The sequence below is a fragment of the Anabas testudineus genome, chromosome 24 (assembly GCF_900324465.2).
Source record: "Anabas testudineus chromosome 24, fAnaTes1.2, whole genome shotgun sequence".
NCBI classification, from domain to species: Eukaryota; Metazoa; Chordata; class Actinopteri; order Anabantiformes; family Anabantidae; genus Anabas; species Anabas testudineus.
Window position 1 is genome coordinate 7,767,501 of NC_046632.1, and position 23,278 is coordinate 7,790,778.

At 40.2% G+C, this 23,278-nt stretch overlaps 1 protein-coding gene across 2 annotated transcripts in view; it reads left to right on the forward strand.

The window, feature by feature from the left end:
• Window positions 1–22,471, forward strand: part of itpkb (inositol-trisphosphate 3-kinase B) — a 22,748-nt gene extending 277 nt beyond the window's left edge. Inside the window, exons 1-12 of one of the 2 annotated variants that reach the window (XM_026341399.1) lie at window positions 1–259; window positions 3,881–4,076; window positions 4,370–4,532; window positions 4,947–5,231; window positions 6,047–7,003; window positions 16,552–16,651; window positions 16,769–16,806; window positions 16,928–17,103; window positions 17,403–17,607; window positions 19,096–19,197; window positions 19,530–19,601; window positions 20,427–22,471. The exon at window positions 1–259 is cut by the window's left edge and continues 277 nt beyond it. In XM_026341399.1, the coding sequence (XP_026197184.1) occupies window positions 4,030–4,076; window positions 4,370–4,532; window positions 4,947–5,231; window positions 6,047–7,003; window positions 16,552–16,651; window positions 16,769–16,806; window positions 16,928–17,103; window positions 17,403–17,607; window positions 19,096–19,197; window positions 19,530–19,601; window positions 20,427–20,636 (2,355 nt within the window). In that variant the 5' untranslated portion in view covers window positions 1–259; window positions 3,881–4,029 and the 3' untranslated portion in view covers window positions 20,637–22,471. Of the gene's footprint in view, window positions 260–3,880; window positions 4,077–4,366; window positions 4,533–4,946; window positions 5,232–6,046; window positions 7,004–16,551; window positions 16,652–16,768; window positions 16,807–16,927; window positions 17,104–17,402; window positions 17,608–19,095; window positions 19,198–19,529; window positions 19,602–20,426 lie in introns of both variants that reach the window. The other variant, XM_026341398.1, reaches the window with a different exon arrangement.
• Window positions 22,472–23,278: the final 807 nt, after the last annotated feature.

A 23,278-nucleotide genomic window follows, 5' to 3' on the forward strand; every position in this document is an offset into this window, starting at 1 on the left:
AAAACAGAGAGAGAACTGAACCGGCGGCAGCGTCGACTGCACTGGTTTGTGGAAGGAGCCAAAAAAACAGAGAGGAGACGAGAAGAAGTTGGTTTTTGGAAGCACACGGAGCATTATCTGTTTGTTCTCGGGTGTTTTTTTTTTTTTTTTTTTTTTTTGTCTTTGGAGAGTGAATCGCGCACGGAGGCAGCAGAGAGTGTGTTGTTGGTGTCGGTGTCCTGGAGAAGCCCCGGAGAGGACGGGACGGGACGGCGGAGAGGTGAGAGAGACACAGAGTCATGACTTTATGACACTTTAATACGACCTGTATACATGTGGATGGAGAAGCAACAGGGGAACAGAGGAAGCTGTCAGGACTGCAGGCCATGTGGGGTGAGGGGGGGTTGGGGTGGGGGGGTGGGGGACATCAAACCAAACTGTTTGGCTACTTTGAAAAAACGTATTCATCAAACTGTTGCATCTTTCTAATGTAAAAACGACTTGACCTTTCTGCTGTGTGGAGTCACATGGGCTTTATTATAACACTAACATTACACACACACACACACACACACATGCACACACAGTACTGCTGCTGTATTGCTTTGATCATAGTATTACTCAGTATTGTACTGTAGTACTGGACAGGATTTGACATTGCATCAGTCTATCACGGGCCTTATCTTATGTGTGGGATCAGCTTTCCACATGTGTATGTAACAAAACATGACATTAGGCGTTTGTCAGCTTGGCCTAACAGCTTTTACCAACGGGGAACCAAGATCGGACTGGCTACAGGAACCTGCACTGTGTGACTTTAGCATTAGATGCTTTCTTCATGAGTGTTTGGTCTGTAAAATGTCAGACAATAGCGACAAATCTTCAAATCTCACCATCAGATGTCAGCTGGTTTAGTCCAGACCCCAAAGACATTCACTAACAGTTGATAAAAATCTGCAAATTAAGAGACTAGAGAACCGAGACCCCTCAAATATTTCTAATTTGTGATTAAAAACCACATCAACGTATGACTGATTATTAATCTAGCTGTCATTTAATTCAACAAATTAGGAGGCACTTTATTTTATTCCGCTGTACTCATTTCAAAGTCTATTCGAATGACTCATGTAAATGCAAAAGATACTTTTCAAATAAAGATCTGTGGTCACGTAAATGCAGAAATCATATCCCAAAAAAATCACGTAAGCGGTACAGTAAAATCTCTGATGAAAGAAAAACGTATACTTAATATAAATGTATACTTTTTAATATATACAGTGCATCCCATTGTACTATATAATCTGATTGCCCCCGTCATTATTAACAATGGACATCTAAATGTCATGTGAGTTTCTTCAGAGTACTAAATGCTGGTTTATTGCCCACTTGTGTGGGTGAGTGGACAGTTTGAAAACTCACACAGTCCCACTCAATCTGACATCAGGCTGCGCTGAACGAGGCAAAATTTTTTAGAAGTTTTCCCGAGCCATTATGCTCGGGAAAAATTCATTGTGGCATATCGGCACAGGACAGAGTCATAGTCGGGATGATAGTTTGTTCAACTATCAGGTTTGAAATACCTTCAAATGTGATAGTACCTGCCTATAAATATGGTATACATTTACGAGGGATAAAAACAAAATATAAATTCTAATATATTTCTGTTTTGTTGAATGCTTTGGTCCAATAAATATACTGAAGCTCTACCCTCTGTCGTATATGGGCCTACTATTACGGCCTAATCCCTGTCACTGACACAAGGTTCAGTTACCCTGTGGCTTAAACGGTGTTGAGAAATAGCTTTTTTGTACCTTTTAATACATTCAATGAAACTTTGATGAACCCTGTACAAAAAAAAATAGAAGTCTGGGATGCAGCCAACCACGTGCAGCATGCGGTGTGAAAATGGTTTCTAGTGCCCAGTGCCGCTTTATTAGAGCAACTGAGCAGTTTCACAGAAAGTAAATTCACTACTTCTGCATGAAAGATTCAGAATACTGGTCCAGGCAACTGATCCAGAATAGGCTGTAAACACCCTTCTTTCCTTCCTTGCTTTTCTTTTTGCTGCTCTGTCTCCTCTGCTCCCAGCCTCCCCTCAGACCTCCCTCATCATCATTGGGCCTTCACGTTGTTTGGTAGCATTTGTAGATGTTCGTGTCTAAAACACAGAGAGAAGTGATTATACAGTGTGAAAATAGCAGCACCGGTGGTTAGTAAAGCTACTTGAGAGAAAAGCCATTCAGATTGTTTCCTGCCTCTGTTTAACTGCGTCACTTTGCAGCGAGGAAATCCCATGTTTACTTCATAGTTCACAACCTGATGTCTCATTTTTCTGGCATCTAAACACATCCCAGATCTGGAAGTAAGTGCAAAGGTTAGCACAAGGTCTTGTTTTCAGAAAAGTATCTGCTTCAGTTCGGTTGTGCCGAACAGAAGTGATCTCATGTGAAATAATAGACGAGGTGTCTCTGCCTCTGTTTGGTCCCTTTTGCATTTCACTGCCAGTTTACAGAAACATTTTAATGACGCATGACAAGAAAACATTCTCCATGTTTACCTTCCTAAATTTCATAATATGTAAAACAGACTTGCGTGTTGTCCAGACTTGTAATGATGGTTCTCTTCATGCTTAACTCACACGTTATAGAGCATAGCTGCAACTCAAGTAGCTCTGGATAATCACAAATCTGTCAAAGCTATCAAATGCAAGGTGCTGGAGACGTGAACATCTCTACACCTGATAATATTATGGTGAAGATGAAAATCTTTTAAGTGTGAGCAAACACAATCTGTTTACCAGTTACTGAGAAATGAGATGTTTCTACAGTCAGTGTCTATGCATCAAATACCTGTTGTCATGTTCGAGTCCTGTTGAAGGTTATTTGCATAGCTTATTTCAGAGCAGGACGTGATAACCTGTTGCTCTCGTTCATAAACATACAGAGTTTGTACTTAACTACATAAATGAGGTTTAACAGCTGTATTTACCCATATTCTCTTTGGAGCCCAAGTGTATCCATCTACTTCGTTCCACACACAACATCTTCTGCTGTGGTGTAGCTTTCTTTTCTTTCCTGTTCACCACGCTTCCTGTTAGTAAAGCGACCAGCCATGGAAAATGTTTGGCATGATATTGTGACCCTTCGGTTTCTTTAAAATCAACGCGATAAATGCGAGTACAGTAACTGTGTTGTCTTCATGCTGCATATAGGGGAAGTGTTAATACTGAGACTCTTGGTGTTTCCTCACATCTTTATGTGTCACTACACGGTCGAGGAGAATCCCTTGATGAACCGTGGTAGTTCTCTTGCTGTCCTTCTCACTCTGTGTTTAATTCTTCTGCAACCTTTAATTTGTTTTCCTCTTTCTCTCCCCCATATCCTTGATCATTCTCCCTTTTGCCATGTTTCTCTTTTATCGTCATCTTTCTAACCTCTGCCACGTACCTCCCTCTTTTTCTACCTGAAAGAATGTTTCCTTTAAAGTTACTTTAAACTTTTACCACTGAGAACGCCAGACAATGGGCTCTCTAATAAAATAGTTATTTCAGTAAATTCAGTGTTGTACAAACCTATGCTTCTTTCAGTATTTATCTCTCTATCCCCCCTCTCTGTCTCTCTGTCTGCTATATTTCACTGCTTTAGTTTTATTCCCAGTATGAACAATGAAATATTTAGTTTTGGGTTAGAAGCAGGACTTTATGACGGATCGCCTTTGTCCATGACGCATTTAGGGATGGCCTTCCTAGGAATGGAAACATGGACTTCCAGTGTGTGTCATTAGTGAAATATTCTGACCTTTTTATCTTAAATAATGTTGTAATGCCTGCTCGCTGTAATTACTATTTATTTATTTCCTGGTTACCGTCTAACAAAGTTTCCTTTCATTCTTCATTTTTCAGTGGTGGGAGCATATAATCTTGCAGTTTGGAGCTGCTGCTGACTGAATGCAGAGGAAACACTGAAGGTTGTTCTCCAGAGCTCCCTGCAGTTTTAGGGGAGATTATCAGATGTGTACCCGGCACTCAAAACCCCTGGCCTGGCCGCGGGGATGGCAGCCTCTGCCTTGAACCTGAACGGCCTCGGAGTCATGAACAGGTAAGTTACTTCTACAGTGTATGTCACGCTTTGAATTTAATTGTTGAGAGAAGCTTTGCTGGTGGAAGTACATACTTGAGTATGGTTTGTTGTAGCTCAGAGGTTGTTAGACCAGATTGGTAGGAATGTGTGTTTTGATGCATTTCAAGCAATTAACCAAGCTATGCTGCTGTCTAACATGTTGTTCGTTTACAAGAGCATGTAGTCTAATCATTTGTATTATGATAGTTGCAGCCATTCCTTTTTAAAAAAAATACACATAGACCTTTCCTCTCCTCTCCTCTGTGTAGTAGTAATCAGTTTCACACCCAGCCAGGATCCTCTAGTACCACCTCTCGAGCTAGAACCAGCCCTGTTGCTCGACCTGTGCTGCCAGTTCCAGATCGGAGCACCTACTGCCAGTTACTGGGTGGTGGAGCACCGGGTGGAGGTCTTTACAGCCCAACCAGCCCCAAGGTAGCTTAGTTACCACGTCTATCCTAAACTTGAAAGACTGTGGGTTTTTCAGTGGTTGTTTTTTTTTTTTTTTTATATCATCCACAACCTCCATTTTTCAAATTACAATAAGATCGAGCCTAGTGTGTCTCAAAGATGTTAGATATTTATAAATGAAATATGATTTTGAAAGTATTTAAAGTAAGAAATACCGCGTACTGTCGATTGTCTTACAAATGAAAAGTTGAACTCAGAATAATGAAAACTCTTTCACTTTCTTAATTCAGTACTCTTAGAAGATTTGGTAGAATAGCTTTTTCCTGATATGAGCTGTAGCTTATGTTTGCTAATGTTAGAAAAACTTTAGATTTGACATGACTTACAGTTTATGTGCATGGCAGTGCCTCTAATCCTGTCTTGTTTTTCTGCCTTTAGACAAGCCCGCAAACTCTGGGTCGAAAGTTTGAATTCCCCCCTTCATCCTCACTCTCTCCCAGCCCCACCCCTCGTGCTTGCTCCCCCTCCCCTCGTAGTCCGGAGCTTCTAGGAGTCAATGTGGGCCAGCGGGTCCGACGCCTGAGCTCATCCGGTGGAGAAGGCAGAGTGGAGGGAGACGGGCAGGAGGAGAGAGGAGGAGAGACACGAGGAGGAGAGAGGCGAGAAGAGAAGAGACGCCAGGCGCAGCTGCTGCAGATTCACAGAGAGCTGCAGAACGTCGAGGTGATTTTACATTTCCTTCCCTACATTGTCTACTGATGTGTATGCCTCTAGTCCTTTGTGTTTTAGCTGTTTCTACAACTATTAAAACTCCAAAGGACTTACTTTATTTTATTTGTTGGCCAAATCACAGCAGTGCCAGCCACAGGTGATGATCTGTTAATCAGCTTTGAAACTTGAGCAGAACTAAAGGAAATGAGGTTAAACCACAGTTTAGACTGATGTTTATATGTAGCTTTTACTTTGTACAGAATGTTTTTATCTGGTAGGAATGCTGGAGAAGGTAAATTGCTTTTGTTGGCAGATTTAAATTTGAGATTCAAATGTCAAAATGCAAAACTGAAACAAACCTGAATTCTTTGTACTTTTGCAATGTAAATAAATATAACTACAGATATAACAAAAGTTGACTTGTTAGTTTTTTATCTTTACAAATGTAGTGGATTTAAAAGTTACAGTTTATTGTAGTTAATTGATATTTGTACTCTTTTTCGTTTCTGCATTTATTTTCACAGTGAAGTGCAGACAGTCACACACTGACTTTGTAGCTTGATAGCAGCTAACTTTTCAGTCTGGCTATTGCCAAACAAGGAAAAATGCAAGAGTTATTGTTTTTGTTTTTTTTTTATTTCTTAATATAAGTGGTTTGTTGCATTTCTCATGTGAGTTTGTCTGTCATCAGCAAAGGCTTTGTTTGAAAGTCTGCCCAGAAAATCATCCACATATAAGAACAATTTCAATAAAAATGCATTCAAGTAAACTACAGTTAGATAAAGACAATATCTTTCTAAAACCTTAATTGTCTTTGTGTCTTATAGGTCAGGGGAAAAGTGGGCATTTTTGAGGCACACATTTCCGGGATTCGTGCACAAGTGCTAAGCAGTGAGCTCCAGCGCAGCCCTCGATCTCCAAGACGATCAACTAGCCAAACCCCTTCCCACCCCAGTAAAGAAAACACAGCCCCTGAATGCCCAAAGACCCAACCACAAGAGAGTCACGTTCCCTCTGTTGTCCAGAATGGGAGAGAAAGAGGGGAAGAAATAACAGAAAGAGAAAGGAGAGACAGTAGTGCCTCTAAAATGAGCACAGAGAATAAAACACTGGTTGATCACAATGGCCGCCACTCAGAAGCAACAATGCAAACACCTTGTATAGGTGGACCATGTGTTGTTCAGGGTTCTCTTGAGATGTTAAATACAGACACAGCAACAGATGGACAGAAAAATCAGGGAGAAAGACTGAGAGAAAATGAGGGAGAAGTAAACAAATGGGAGGTAGAAAAGAAACAAATTCTGGGATGTGAAAGAGAACGGACTGAGAGAGAAGTGAGGGATTCAAAAGGGAACTGGTTGTGTCCTGAGATGGTGCTCCAAACTGAGGCAAACAGGTTGGAGGTTAACCCAGAAACCCCTGCCTTCTCTCAGGCACAAAGCAGTGAGAACTCCCGTTGTCTGCCGGATATCACAGATCAGACCCTCAACCACTCTCCCTCCATCCCTGCAGTCATAATAACTGACCATGGTTTGGAAAGCCAGCTTCAAGCGTCTGAAGGCCGAGGGTCAGACCAGGGACAATGCTCCACTCCTAGCCCCAGTTCTAGTCCTGTCCCTGGGCCAAACTCATCAATCCGATCCCTCAGAAAGCTGTCATCCTCTTCTGCCTCCTCGGCCGGTTTCTCCTCATCTTGGGAGGAGTCGGAGGAGGACATTTCCAGTGACACGGAGAAAGGGGAGCTTCTTCTAAACCCCGGGCTCCTCAGTTCTAAACAGAAAGCAGTGAGTAGAGCCAAGTGTGTGTACAGTCTGCATGTGATTCATCAGGCCTTTGGTAGATTTAAATGTCAGTGACATTTGGAAATGGTATTCATGTATCAAGATCAGGGGTTGTCCAAGAAATGGATAGCATTTAACAGGAATATAACAAAAAAAATTACCTATGTCTGCAGATGTGGGTCCTCTGATCCACAAAGCACCAGTACCACACCTACACTTCAGTCTGTCCACTAAGTAGTGTTTCACAGAGCTGCCTGATAGTCTTTGTGCACTGTAGAGGGTGTCCGAATGTTGAAAGGAAATTCTCATACCCTGTTTTGTGCACTGAAAGTATCCCAGAATGCAATGCTAGAGTAGACAAGGTATGTAACACTAGTTTCTGCTATTGATCCAACACTGCACCGCTGCCCGATTTAAAGAATAGAAAGTTAGCACTGCGTGGCTCAAACTGTGGATGATGTGATGTGATGACACTGATTATTGAGTGCCCAAAATGTCAATTCGCTCTCCACTATTGAATGCACTACTTACAGTAGAGTACATTATATAAGGAGTAGTGTCTGAGTGAATAGGGAATGATTTTGGACACAGCCATAGCCTTGTTTACTATTCATTGCATTAATGTATTGCATTGGATCAAAGTTTTCAACTGCTGCAACTTAGTGTTTTATGTATATTTTGTGTGTGTGTGTTTAAATGAGCCTGTGCTTGTTATTGGGTGCTCCTGTGTCAAATTGGCCTGCACTGTCTTACTGAGTAATGGTTGACATTCACAGTAACAAAGCTAGCTCTGTGTCCCGACCTGTGCGCATGTGTTTAGTGTGTGTTTTTTTGGTGTGTGTGTAATGTGAGTGTGTGTGTGAGAGAGCACGGTTGACAGAAATAGAGAAAGCAAGAGAATTTGCCAGTCATACACACTTAGGCTTTGCTTGCATTTGGACTCTGTTCAAAGAAGAGGCTGAGGCCTGTTTGGGTATGTGTGTGTTTGTATGTGTGTATGTGTGTGTGTGTGTGTGCGTGCGTGGGTGGATGTGTATTTATTTGTAGCCAACATAAGTTCAAAGGCCATCTCACTTCTGCTTTGAAACATGATTTAATGCAAGATCGTATAACCGTGTTTCTTAAACATGGTGATGGTCACAAAGAAATGATGCCAGGACATCTTTCTTCCTGGGTTTTTGGCTTTAAGAGTGACAGACTTTTACACATGAGCTTTAAAGTCGAGTGGTGAGTTCACTTTAATAAGCAAAACATATACACAGCATCTCCATGTTTCCAGATATAATTCTGAGACATGATATTTTATTTCTTTCTTCACAAGCAACTGCATCAGAGGAAATAGATAATATTATTTTAATATAATGCTGCAGAGCAATAGCCTGTTTATTCAGCTACTTTTTACATTGTGCAAAGTCACATGCAGTTCTCTTGCATATTTAATTGAATAAACCACCTACAAACCAAAGTCCCCTCCCTCCCAGGTGGAGGTTTACAAACTATTTGTTTAAATCAATTTGGTTGATGGATTTGAATAGTGTTTGTATTGCTCTTTGCATATTTCCGGGTATTGTTTTTTTTTTTTATTAATCCTGAAAAAGAAAGAGACAGAAGGTCCTGCTGGCGGATGCGGTTGAATAAAGAACAGGATTTACAGTGACTATTTAAAAGTCTGTATTTCCCACCTTGTAGTGCAAATTCTTGTCTGTAGCTTGGCATGGTTCCTGATCTGTAGTTTAAGGAAACCTGGTAAACGTGTGCAAGAGGCAAACATGCAGAAACACATAAAGCATGCTCGCTCGTGTGGGAGGTATGTAGGAGAGAAGAGAGGGACAGAGAGAAGAGGAGTGATAATGAGAAAGGAAGACAGAGAGAAGAACAGAGTGAGCTTGAGACTAAGACCGTCGAGAGAGTGACAAAGAAAGAAATATGTATATTATATATTATGCATGTTTTTAACAACATTTGACTTTGATCCGTTCTTCTCATGGCTCTTTATTGCTGGAGTGCGTTGACTTTATTGGACATACAACAATAAACATCACATTGCAACACATTTTTTATTCTGTGTAAGCGCCACAAAATAAACAGTTTACTGCATGCTTAGTAAAAAAGGAAAAGATCAGTACTGTGTGCAAAAAACAATTATCATGGTTTTATAATCCACAGTAGTTTTAGTTACCACTTTTTTGTTTTATTCACCAAAGTAAGCATGAATTTTTTATTTTTATATAAACATAGTCATGTCATATGATCTTAACTAATTTTTTAAGAGTGTACACGTTTAACTCGTAGAGGCTGGAATCTGAAGAGCGCCATATATAGACACTGTTTGGCTGATCTTTTGACTGTTGGGCATGTCTCCAAGGTGAGAAGGCACATGTGCTGCCAGTGTTTTCCTAGTTCTAGTAAATTACCAGCAAAAGGGCACCTGCAATAGATTGGCATCTGCGTTTTGCCTTTTTTTTCTGTAAAATTTCAGTTGAGTTTGTGGCATGAAGAGTCTGCCAGCGCCGGAGTTTTGTCTTGGCTGAGAAGATGCTCAGTTGTTTGCTTTTCTGTATAAGTTACCTAAGCCTCCACACCAGTTTTAATTTCAATCTAAAAAAACAACAGATAAAATATCATAGACATCCATGGAAATGCAAAACCTTTGTAAACAAACCCCTATAAAAAGCAACAAAAGTATATATACAGTAGATTATAAGACTAAAGACAATAAAGACCTTTTGACTGTCAAAACATCAGTGCGGCTGAATAGCATTAACATAAAAGTTAATGTGTGTAAATGAGCTGGAAACATGAAGAACAAGAATCCTGGGATTTATCAGTGTAGTTAGACAAATCTTCAGCCAGTTGTAATCCTGGATTTTACATACAAGAGTAGAGTGCTTGAAATCATTTCATTAACAAATAGCCATTTGAGCAATTAGAGTCTCCAGAAAAATAAAATGTTGGTCATTTATTTATCTTTTAACTTTGATTTTCAAGCACAAATGCCAGACATTTCCTGGCTCCAGCTACTGTTCTCTGTTTTCTCTGTCTGTCACTGTGGGTTTGGAGTGAGTGCTAATGAATGCTTTTTAATTATATATTAATTTTTTTGACATGACATTCTTTTATAGCCATAAAACAGTTGACAGCATTTCACTGAAGCAACAGTATTTATAAAAACTCTATAATAACTGTAACTGGTGTCTAAATCCTGACAATTCAATACTAATTTATATAGCTTTAGAGTGAACAGTGAAGGAGACTAATGTGAGTGGAGCAGTGGCTATGGTAGAACGGAAGTGGGGCAGGACATATGAAGGTCTGTTTTTTTTTTTTCAAATGATGCAGAAACTTTGTTGTTACTCCTGGTGTCTTTCCTGTCAATACAGCTCGGGCAGCGTTACATTTTTGGAACGCATTTCGATAACGCCTCCGGAACTCGAGAAGATGCGTCTATTAAATAAACAGATAAATTGCCTAAACAAATATATCGCTTGGAGTGAAGAGCACACTCATGTTTCTTATGTACACACACACACTCAAATATGCTAACATTGACACACCCTCTGTACACACCACAGTGCCACTTTTGCTGGTTGCACTTTTGCAGAACAACACGCTAATAGATAATACTGTAAGCACACAAAGTTGTATTTCACTCACACAGCTCACTTATGTCGCCTTGACTCATATCCCCTTTTTATGAATATTTGAAATGTGGTCACACACTGACCCAAACACTAATCTTCACCATTCCAGGTTTATCCTGCACTAATCCAACCGTGAATCGAACCTCCTCTGCATTACCAAAAAAAGAGTTTTTGTGGTGGACTGCCCTGGACGAAAACTCTTTTTTATGTCCAGAACTGTAACTCAAGTGGGTCGGCACACACAAACAGACTTACTGAGACATGCACACACACACACACACACACACACACACACACACACACACACACACACTGTCTGTACTGCAGTGGAAAATCTTCGCTACCACGGCGGCCAGTCGCCTAGCAACCCTGTGACGTCAAACTGAGTTTCCCTCTCACAGCTGTGTGTGTGACAGAAAGTATGCAAGATTATGGGTGTGTTTCTAAGTGTGTGTGTGTGTGTGTGTGTTACCTTGTGCCTACTTAATTTATTGTGAGAGGGGAAACACCGGTCAATTCTTTATTTGGTGTTTCTGTGTGAGCTTGCTGGTGAGAGTGCATGCATATGCGCGTTCGAGTATGCCCCCGGCTCCAGGGGAGTCGGGGCAGCCTGCAATTAGTGAAGCTGACATTTGAAAGTGCATCTTTTAGTATTGAGTCCGGTGCAGAAGTGAAGTGTAGTTTCACTTAGTTTCTGAGCTGTCAGAGACTCATTGGGGAAACCCTGCTGGATGTGATACAGCAATGCAAAAAAAAAGAGATGTAGTATATGTCTCGGGTTGCACTTGCAAATTTTGTAATTGTTTTACAAAATTCATCAGTGTTTTATTTGCTTTGCTGTCTTTTGCATATCTGATTTTTTAGTTTTCCATTAACTCGAACTGAGTTTTTATACATTATTCTGCAGATTAGTGAGCAGAAACCCTCAAAACCATTCAAGGCCATTTAGATTAATTCAGGGTGTTTTGGAGTTGAGGCTCGATCGAAAACCTGATAAGCTCTGTAATGTTCCATAGTGACCTCAATTTGGAAACAACTCTTCCTTATCACACTACAGGATTTAGTTACTGCACAACTGAACAGCCGCATCGCAAACACACACATCTTTTTTTTTTTTTTTTTCTCATTTGGGTGTCCCTTTTTCTCACCTTTGAAGAGCCATCACTTTTGCAAACCTAGTTTTCCATTGCAGCTTGGCCACATTGCTGGTTGAGAGATTTATTTTGCACTCTCTAAGCAGGCTGTTTTGCCTGCATCACACTCCTTGCACATTAATTTAGCCTCGGTGTGTGTTTGACTTGAGTGTTTGTGTCTGTGTCAGTCTAAACTTTGCAGACTCAGACAGCTGCAATATTTGTATCTGCAAGGGGACCTTGTGGTGAGCGATATCATGCTTGTTGTTTCCTCAGTGCTTCTCCGTTGAAAACATCAGCATGCATCAGTGTTTCCCCTGCCTTTACACATTACACATTTGTAACCCAGAGTTACCCTTTGCCCAAGTTTTTTTTATCATTCTCACCACTTTCAGCTTCTTTTTACTCCTCCTTGCATGCAAATAAGTGATATGTGGTTGCCCTGTTTAACCTCAGTTCTCTTGGTCAAAACAACAACAACAGAAAAATGATTGTTCATTGTTTGCGGCTACAATCTTTTCAGTGCTACATGTGATAAATTGTACAATGTGATCAGTGAATTGTCTTATATGAATGCATGTTGCATGACATAATATTTGCAGAAGTGAGAATTGAAAAACATGATTCACATTTCTCACAATAATATTCACGGGACCATTAAAAACCCTTTTTGCCTCAGTGATTCTTCCTTCGTGCACCTTCTGTTGTTTACAGAGGGCAAGGCCTTTTTTTTTTCTTTCTTTTGTTTGTAGTCAGCGGCGGATGTGGAAAATACTGTCGCTGAGGCGAACGGTAACCCCCCCACTTCCTGTCTACAAGAAGTTCCTTCGCTTACCATTTCCCCTCGCTCACTCTCTCTCTCTTGCTCTCTCTCTCTCACTCGCTCTCAATGGAAACTTTGCTGTTTTCCTGCTCGCCTCTTGTCATCCAGCTGGTCTGGGAATAGAGATAGGAGAGAGGGAGAAAGCAATAAGCAATGAGCCAGAAAGAGATGAGAGAAAGACGGGCCGACTTTGGTGGCAGTTTCAGGCTGAGAAAAAGTGTGCACTAAAGCAAAAGACCTTGTTTTTCAGCTTCAGGCTCATGTCCAGCCTTGCTCATTAGTTATTGCAACACAAAACTTAACAAAATAAATGCAAAATGAATTACTTTTCAAGCAACTGTAGAAATGCATATGGCCAACCAGTATGTATTTTCATGGTTTGCTGAGAAAACTAGGACTGAAGCCCTAGATTAGAGCTGTATAGATGAGTGGATCAGCAGAAAACACAATACCAACATTTTAGATAAACTGTTAATTGTACTGAAATATTACTTGTACAGACCGGTTCTTAAATCTGTGCCTACAAATTCACAACTATTTTTTTTTCTTTTCTTTTAACTGCTGATATCTACACAACTGACGACAAATAATTTTCCCAAATCTTTTTAAAAAACATTTACAAACTTATCATTCCTTTTAATGTCTACATTTCACACATTTGCACGGATTGACGCAAATATTTTTTTTTAAAGGCTCGCACAAGGCAATAGATACATCTGCCAGCTGTGAAATGAGTGATCGTGCCACAAGCTGTCCCAAGCCTTAAATAAAACACTGTTGGTATATTTGTGAAGAATCACACATAGAGTAGAAAATGTACAAATCTATGTATTTGCATGGCCAGAAACTCTAATGTAGTGTTGCACCGAGTGGCACCAAAACAGGTGCGTCATGCAGTTTCATCAGTTCACCATACAGCATGCAGTAGCTGCAGTCTCATTCTGTTTATTATAGTTTGTGGTGTAACCTCATAATCATCTTTCTCTCACACAATCACACACACACACACGTACTGTATATAACTCGAACATGTATGAATCTGCACGTTTTTTGCATGCTTTTTCCACAGAGCCCCTACATTTTCCCTGTGCTCTGTGTGCATTCACACTTACTCGCCCACCCGCGCACACGCACGCTCCATCTGTGTCTTTCAAATGTTGTGACCTGTGCGTAGATTTGCATGCCCAGATTATGTTTGTCTGCTGTTTTGCTAAACAAATGATCCACAATTGTTTGTCCCTGCACACATTCAAACACACACAAACACACACACACACGAATGTGTAAATCTGGTGGGGCATAGAAAGAGGAGTATGAGAGCCTAAGGTGCTACTTTTTAAAGGCGAGAGGGACAGAGTTGCACAGATAATCAGTCTTGTCAGTCTGTAAATTCCTCGGCTGACTGGTCACGATGTGGTCTGCATGGCTGTGTTCAGTGTGGAGTGTTGTTGTGTCAGTCGGAGCCATCTTTATCATTACCATCATCCACCTCCGCACCAGCCACCTTCAGGTACTGTTACCAAGGCTTACATTTACTGTGACATAAAGCTTTCATACCTGGATTTAGTCATTGTTAGATAATGTTTGACAGCTCTATTCTCTGAGGCATTTATTGAGCTATAATAATGCTAGTAATATCACCTATGATAGTTGAAGCCACACACAAACCAACCCTCTCCTCTCCTCTTCTCTCCTCCTCTGACTGCATTCTCATGTCTCAACTCACAAATCTACACACTGTGACAATGTCTGTTATTACTCACACACATTTGAGGTAGTCCAGACTTTCTCTTACCTTTTCTTCTCTTGCCCTAACACACCTCACGCAGACACACACACACACACACACACATACACCAGCTGTAAGTGGACAGCATGGTAGATGGATGATAATCTGAGTTGACAGAGAAAGCACAGACCCTGGCTTCTTACCAAGCTGTAGCCTGATACTCTTGCTCTCTTGCTAACTGGCGTAAAATGGTGAAAAAATGACCTAAAAAAGAAGTAGAATACCATTCAGTTAAGTGTATTTGTCTTTCTAGTGGTCTACAAAGCTCAATCAGCGTTATATTTCCTTCTACCGTAACACAGAAACAGACATAGGGCTGATGAGTGTGTGTGTGTGTGTTTTTAGCCAGTTTGTTTCATTTCACGCTTTATTTGTTCAGGCAAAGCTGTCCTCCCACGTGTTTCTAGTAATTCCTACATGCTGTGACATGGAGATTCCCAGGACATGCTTAAACTGAATATTTTCTTTTGCCTCCAGGCCAGTGTCATCTTTCTCGAACCATAATGGTGGAGCATTCTTTTCAGTGAAGTTGACACATTAAACTTTCCTACCAAGGCTGCAATTACATTTTCAAAAAGTGCTAATACACATTTTGATAATGCAACATGGAGACTCAGTTCTCTGTCAGACCTATTTCAGGTGACCTACCCCTCACTTAGTTTCCACCATGTTATTTGTACACGTGTGTATTTTTTACTCTATGTCAGGGTATGAGGGTGTTACTAGTGCAGAAAAAAAACTCTTTCCTGCTTGAAGCACAAAAAGAGAGGGAAGGTATGTGTGTCTGAAGGTGTGTGTGTGTGTGTGTGTGTGTGTGTGTGCATATAACCATAGATAGTCATGCTATCACCTGATGAATTTTCATCACGTCCAGATTATGTGACATGGGTAATATATCTCCTTCTTTGGTTCTCTCCTCTCTTATCTTATCCTTCCTGTCTCTTTCCCTATTCTCTCTCTCTTCTTCTCTTCTCTTGTTGTTGACATGGAAATAGTATTACTCCTGGTATTTGCAGACCAGTGGAAATCTTGTGTCATATCATATGATTTAGCCCCTGGTGTGTGTGTGTGTGTGTGTTTGTCTGTGTCTGTGTATTATCTTTTTAATATCATTTTATAAATTGGATATTTGAATGTTAAGGCTATTGTACAAAATACTCACCCCTTGAACAGATCATATAAAGCGTTCATTGCTGCTGCATCTACTGCATTGTTTTAAACCCACAGAACGAGACATCTGGAATTTTTCCATGTGATGTAATGCTGGGGGGATGAAAAATACTGTTTGATTACTTTGCTCAATAGTAGGTTGATTTACAGTGGGTTTGGTGATGTGTTACAGCATGCAGCAAAACGAGCATGTGTTGTGATACATTTGAATACACAGTTTGGGAGAATATTAAGGCACAAAGGGATACGCAGGGCATTTTGTATGGCACATTTAAGAGACAACAGAGAGTGTTCTGTTCAATATGTCACACTTCTTGTTCTTCACATATTTCTCCGAGCTCCTCTTATTCTTATTCAATAACTATAACAGTTCTTACAGTTCTTGTTACACAGGGAACAAACAGTACTTTGAGGGAGTTTAAAATGTGTTTCTCCAGCTGATATAAATATTAATATACACTTACTGGGGAAGGAAAGTCTTCCATCACAGACAACAGACAGCTGGAGAACAGGAGAACTGGATTTGAATCAGTCGCTGCTGATGTAGAAAAAACTTGCTCAGTGTGTGACAGAGACAGCATGTGTCTCTGTTGATGAATTAGTGTGTTGTTTGTGTGTGTGTGTGTCTGTGTGTGTGTATGTGCGTGTGGCAGGAGTCCCGCAGTTCAGTGTGTCCTTGCCAGGGACAGGGCGATCCCACAGAGAAACTGTGCAGTGTGTGTGTATGTGTGTGTGTGCTACAAGGGGAAACCCCATCTTGATCCTCCAGAGTTGAGTTAAAATGGTAAAAAAAAAAAAAAAAAGAGTGCAAGCGATCCAGGCATTGAGGTTGAAGACCGTTCTCTCAGAGCATGTGTTCAAATTGTTTTCATAACCAGAACTACAGATATCACTACCATTATTGTTTCTGTTGTTTCTCTATTATTCCATAGCAGATTGTTGGTAAAATATCAGTGGTAATCATAATATAAGTGATTTTGTGTTTGTTTTTGTAGCACAAGTCTTGGAAGAAGATCAAGAACATGGTCCACTGGTCTCCGTTTGTCATGTCCTTCAAAAAGAAATATCCCTGGATACAACTGGCCGGGCACGCAGGTACGTGGACACATAAACACAGCAGCAGCAGTTTTTTACTGTGGAATTGTGGAATCATCTAACTTTGAGCCTGACTAACCTGCAGCTAAATCACATTAAAAATGTGTATTTTTACAGGAAGCTTCAAGCCAGGAGCAAACGGCCGCATATTAAAAGTAAGACACACTTTCACACCGATCGCACTTTTTTTGCTTCAATGCTTGTCGCTTTAGAGAGATTCTTCATGTTTTGTATAGATGTTGTATTTGACGTTAGTAACTTGTTGTTATCTTTTAGAAACACTGTGAATGTGAGCAGCGATGTTTGTCCCTTCTGATGAGGGATGTGCTGCGCCCGTACGTCCCCGGTTACCATGGAGACGTAGAGAAGGACGGGCAGAAATACAACCAGATGGAGGATCTGCTGGCTGAGTTCGACTTCCCGTGTGTGATGGACTGTAAGATGGGAGTAAGGTGAGAAAACATCACATTAAATGGCATATTAAGCAGTCGGATGGGAAATAAATAGATGGATGCATAACCTCAGAAAACAAAAATGCTGATGTACATTTCATGTGTTCATTTACTGTGATTTGATCAAGAGAAGACTCCAGATTAAATTAAGAGCAGCTGTGTCCTCCTGTTTGAAAAGAGACCTTTTCCTTCACACCTTCTCTTTGCTCATCTCTTACTCCTACCTCCTGTGCGCTCATGTCTCTGCCCACTGTTTTGTCTCCTTCACCACCCACCACCTGTTTTTTCTCCTGCTTCAGGACCTACCTTGAAGAAGAGCTGACTAAGGCTCGTAAAAAGCCGTCTCCGAGACCCGACATGTATCAGAAAATGATCGAGGTGGATCCTGAGGCGCCCACATCAGATGAAAATGACAAGAAAGCAGTGACCAAACCCAGATACATGCAGTGGAGAGAGACCATAAGCTCGACAGCTACCCTGGGATTTAGGATAGAGGGAGTCAAGGTATCAGTTTCAACATGAGTGTGTGTCCTTTCTTCCAGCATTCAGTGTCTGTCTGTGGGTAGAGTGGTGTGTGTGTCCTTAAGGGTCATGATCTAACTTCCTGTTTTATCCCAGGAACTTCCTCTGAAGTATATGTTTGTGCACAAGTTTCTTTGTTGTACATGAGGCCTGTCTGTGGCAGCTCTATAAGCCCTGACATCTGGCACTGACATTGCATACACACACACACACACGCACACACACACATACACCAACCTCTCTGTCTAAGTCTCTGTGGCTATATAAGGACATTCACTGTCTCCTGGTGGTCTGTTGCCATGACACTGAGGGTTATCCCCAGAAACAAGGATGTGTGTGTGTGTGTGTTTGTGAGAGAAGAAGTAGAAAGTGTTTTATTTATGGGTTTGATGTGTTATATGATAAGTAAATAGTTCTTATGTTGATAAAGATTCTCAGTCATCCACGTGAAATAATCTGGAAGTTGAGTCATGGCAACTGAAAACTGACTCAACTTCCAGACTTCCAGATTAGTGTTGGTCATTAGGTGTGTATGTGTGTGTGTGAAAGGGAGAGAGCACCCTTTCTGTGCTCAGACTTGAACCATAAAGGGAAAAATATTTTTTCTCCAAATAGTACTTTGTTGCCTGGCAGCAGATTGAGAAAAGCTCATTTATTCCACTGTATATCAACCACCTGGTGGACCTCCACTACTGACACTGTCTCTGCTGCTTATCTACTGTACTACTGCTACTAGTTCTATTGGTGCTGCTAGTCCTACTACAACCAGTAGTACTGTGCCTGTGCCAGTGGTAGACCTCCAACGCCTTGTTACAGGAACGCCGCAGACAGAACGGTTTGTCAGTGTTGAGTCAGCATTAGTGCACTGGCAAAGTTTAGGTCAGGCAGATGTACAAAGGAAACAAGTGTAAAAGCTCAAATGATTACTTGACCAGTTGATGAACAGAAAATTAATCAGTAACTATTTCGACAAGTGTTTTATTAATCATTTTCTTTCATAATCCTGTATGAATACACTAATATCTTTCAGTTTAGAACTATTAGAAATTAAAAGAAGCTTTGCTTTACAGTATTCAATTATGGCCAGTAAAAGAAAGTCAGTGACCTATCCTTGCTTTAAGGCCAAATCTCTAAAAATAGATTTCCCTCTCTGGCTGCTTTCCACCACAAATTGTTTGCTCAGGTTGTCTTGTCTTTTCTCTCCTAAGCTTCTTCTCCTTATCCCATCCTCTGCATTAACCCCCTTTTCTTACAGTCTATTCAACCTGCAAGTTGTAGTTTGTGATGCTAGAAAATAAATAATAATTATTTTACTGTCCATCATAAGGTTTCCTACAGTGTCATACTGTATCTTCTAGCTATGCTAATAAACATCATGTTGAACTCAACATGTTGCAGTCTTGCTGTAAAGTCAATTGTCATGCTGATAGCCTCCTCTTCTCTCCTCTCCTCTTCTCCCTCTTTCTGTAGAAGGAGGACGGGTCAGTAAACAGAGATTTTAAGAAAACCAAGACGAGAGAGCAGGTTATTGCAGCTTTTGATGACTTTGTCAAAGGAAATAAGGACATACTGGTGAGTATGTTGTAGTTAACTCTCTGAGTTTAATAGTCCAAACTGCTGCACAGGAAAATAAGCAGAGGAGAAACAGAATTTGAACTGTGATATGCTGTTTTAACAACCCCATGGGAACCACACAGACACTCACTGACATAATGCATTCCTTAGCCTAGCCTTAATTTGACCACATAACTTTAGACATTCAATCATACAAAAGCTCCTCAAAGCTGTGTTGAGTAGCAGAGTTAAGTTTACTGGTTGATCCGTTCAGCAGAAAAGTTGTTATAAAGCCAACAAAGCTATGTGCAACAAAAGTGGGCAAAGTCTTCTGTGTTTTTTTTTTCCAGAACTGCTATCTAGCGAGGCTGAAAGAAATCAGAGACAGTCTGGAGAACTCCCCCTTCTTCAAAACCCACGAGGTAAAGCCACTCGTCCAGACACAGAAACAGTGTTGTACTGCCACTTCACCAAATTTCAACCTACTTCCTATGTTTGTGGTTTGTGGAGTGCATCTAGTGTATTAATGACCCCATCTCCTTTTGATTTATTAAAATAACAACTCCTCCACATGACTTCATGCAGAGGACTTGTTAAGACAAGTCATCAATTTGTATGACAACATCAGAGTAGCTAGATGAAGACAATCTCCATAGTATGTGCAACCAGATGAGATGCACAGTAGAAGCAGAGAGAGAAAGCAGTTTAATACTATTAATATACACACCTCCCAAACTAAAAGGAAAGGAATTAAGCTGCAAATCGACATTTAAGTCAAAATAAAACACATTTAAAAATTATCGCGTGTGAAACATGTAGAAATATGTGTGAAGGATGTATTCTCAGAGTCAGTGTGTGGGTTTCATGAAATACAAAGTTAATTTGAGCTTTGTTGTTTTCATTTTCCTACACTCCTTCATTTTTTAATGTAAATTGTTTAGTGTCATTGTCTAGTAGGATGTAAACTGAGCACACGAAATGTTAAAGTGCATGTGTGTGTAAACGCGTATGTGGACATGGGAACGTCACTGAAAGTGGACAGAAGCATAAGCGGTGTCTCACTCACACACATGCAAGCAAACCTACGAGTAGACGTGTATGTGAGCAGTTAGTGTAAAAAAACAGGAAGCGAGAGAATGATTTTAAAAGACGCAAACGAAGACGTAATGTTGAGTAAAAAAAGAACTGCTTTAGTAATTGTTTCCTGTTTTCTTATGCATCCCCTTTGCCTCTCTGTGACACTGCAGGTGATCGGCAGCTCCTTGTTATTTGTTCATGACAGTAAGGGTCGGGCCAAAGTCTGGATGATTGACTTTGGAAAAACCACACCTCTTCCAGAGGGAGAGGAACTAACCCACAGAGCATCATGGGTAGAGGGCAACAGAGAAGATGGCTACCTTTTTGGACTTGATAGTTTGGTGGACATAATTTCATCCATGGTGAATTCTGAGACTTGAAGGACGTTTGGACTCGCAACAGCCACTTCCATCCATTCAATTCTCTGAGTAAACACTTGGTTTGGTGGGGAATGCTTTGAACTTCTTCAAGGACTCTTTCACAGGCAGTTGTCTTCATGTTGGAAGCCACATCACCCCGTAACAATGCGCCGCCCAGTCAGTCTCTTTATTCATAAAAATTCACAATCTAGTTCTTCCCCATTCATAGCATTCTTGTGTTGTTCTTACCCCTCGGAGGCAGGTCCAAGCCTTCTTCTCAGCCAACTGTATAACATGTCACAGCAAGAAAAACATGCCTGGAGCAAATAATGTTAGCAAGTGTCCCAGTAAAGCACACATCAGTTTAAAAGGATAAAATGTACAGTGTGTGAAACAAATTAATGACTCAGATATTCTGTGTCTTTGTTATTATGATTAACCCACATGAAAAGGTTACATTGAACTATATAGCACAATGCACCAACAGTGGACCTCTAACAACAATATGGCCATACATTTTAACAAGACAATGCTTGTTGGTTGGGTCAGTTCCTTTTCTTGGTTTTGCTCTTTTCCTGGGATTTGTTCGGAAGAAGAATATAAAATATCACCAGATTCGAAAGCCTCTGTGTTAGATAACGTCAGGTGGTTATTTTAAAAATACTCCTATCATGTCTAATTTTCCATAACAGTGGAATTATGCTAATGTGCCCTTCTAATCTGAAAGATGCTGAGGTTCAAATCTCCGTTACGCTCCTCAGAGACGCATTGCTGCTGAATCACAGTTTGATTGTTTGTGTCTTCCTTAGCAAAGCTGAAGTCCATTTTATTGATTTTTCTCTTCAGTATCAGCACGTTGCCCATTTCTTTAAAATATGTCTGCACTCAATGACATCTCCACTGCTAGCGGTTGGACAGTTGAGTGTGATTTTACTCACGAAAACCTGATTTTAGTTGTGTTTTATAGTGGAAAGCAAAACTAGTCTTTTAGCTTTTTCAGTCCCGCTTAACAACTCACTCTTAAAGCCATAGAAAATACTGTACGTTGGTCTTTGAGGTTTTCAGTGATAACCATGTTTGCTCAAAAATAATCTGGCAATAACTGGCAATGAGGTGGAGCTGAATTAAATACATCTCACAGTAGTTTCAGTTTTGTTATGGAGGGCATTGTTTCATATGTAACATATTTGCAGCCAACATGGTGTCCATAATACTTCTGTGGCCAAACACTTATTACCCTTTGTCACACTTTGTTGGGATTGTTCACAATGTACAGTAAGATTTATTATGTTTGATGTAGATTTTAATTGTAACATTAGTTTAGTCAAACCCTGTGGAACACTTACAGCCATGAACAATTTTATTTAAGCTATAGAGTGCCTTGACGTTACAAAGCCAAGTCAGACAACTGAAAATATGTTTCTACTTATTATTGTTATGATGGATTTTTTCTCTTAGTCTTAACTGTCAGTTTGTATAATTAGTCTTACATGGGTGCATGTTTATTAATCTTTTAAAGTTTGGGCTAAAACTATAGTTTATTCCGTTTTTATTTATAACATTATATTGTGTTTTGTTTTTCTTGCTAATGGGATACTGTGACATTTTGAATTCTGGGGCTGTTATGTTGTTTTGTCTTCAAGCATGTGTTACAGTACGAGTCAAAGTCAAACTGCAAGGCAGGTCGCTGACATTTGGACTGTTTGGTTCTAGAAAATACGATGACACTCGTTTCTCCTAAACGAGTTTGCAGACAGTCACTTGTAAACTGGTTGACCAGATAAGGGTGAAAAAGATGTCTCATAATGTAACAGGTTCTTGATGAACAATAAAGACTAAATGGTGTGATAGGTAAACAAGGGTTTTCACTTGATGTGCACAGTCCATCTATCTATCTATCTACCTATCTATCTATCTATCTATCTATCTATCTATCTATCTATCTATCTACTTACCTACCTACTTAACCCTCACCTGTGAGAGCGGTCGCTGACCCCATGCTGCTTCTGCTCCGTGGTCACATTATTTGCTGTGTTTGCATGGGGGCCATTTGCCATTCAAATCACACCTATCCACAACAGCGGCTGCGTCCAGACCTGGTGGAAAACAAAGGCTGCGAATGGATGAACAGAGGAGAGATGTGATTTTTTTTTTTTTTTTACCTAGAAGGTGGAGTTTAAGGTAAAGAATCTAATGTGACCACAAACGTGTTTATTCCGTCTAGGAAATGTTATAATCTAAGTAACAATACTGAATAACAAGGGGCTTGTGTGTGGAAATGTGGCGCACTCTGCTGTCACTTCAGTGACATTGCAGAGAATTTAAAAAAAAAAACTTTTTTAAAACAACTTAATAACTTTGGCTCATAATTTGAAATGAGCAAACAGAAACAAGAAACAGTTTTGTGCTACTTTAAAATGTTATAACATGTTTGCAAAAAGGTTGTAAGTCACCCAAAACATTTGCAAATCTAGTTTTTAGGTTGGTGCCACCAAAATGAAAAGTCACATCCTTATTTCTGACAGGTTTTGATAATTAAATAAATTATTATATTATTATAACTCAATACTCAGGGTTATTATATTATTATTATTATATTACTTATAAATCCTCTCTTCAAAAACAATGAAAGAATGTTTATAAGCTGTGAAAAGTTTGAATTT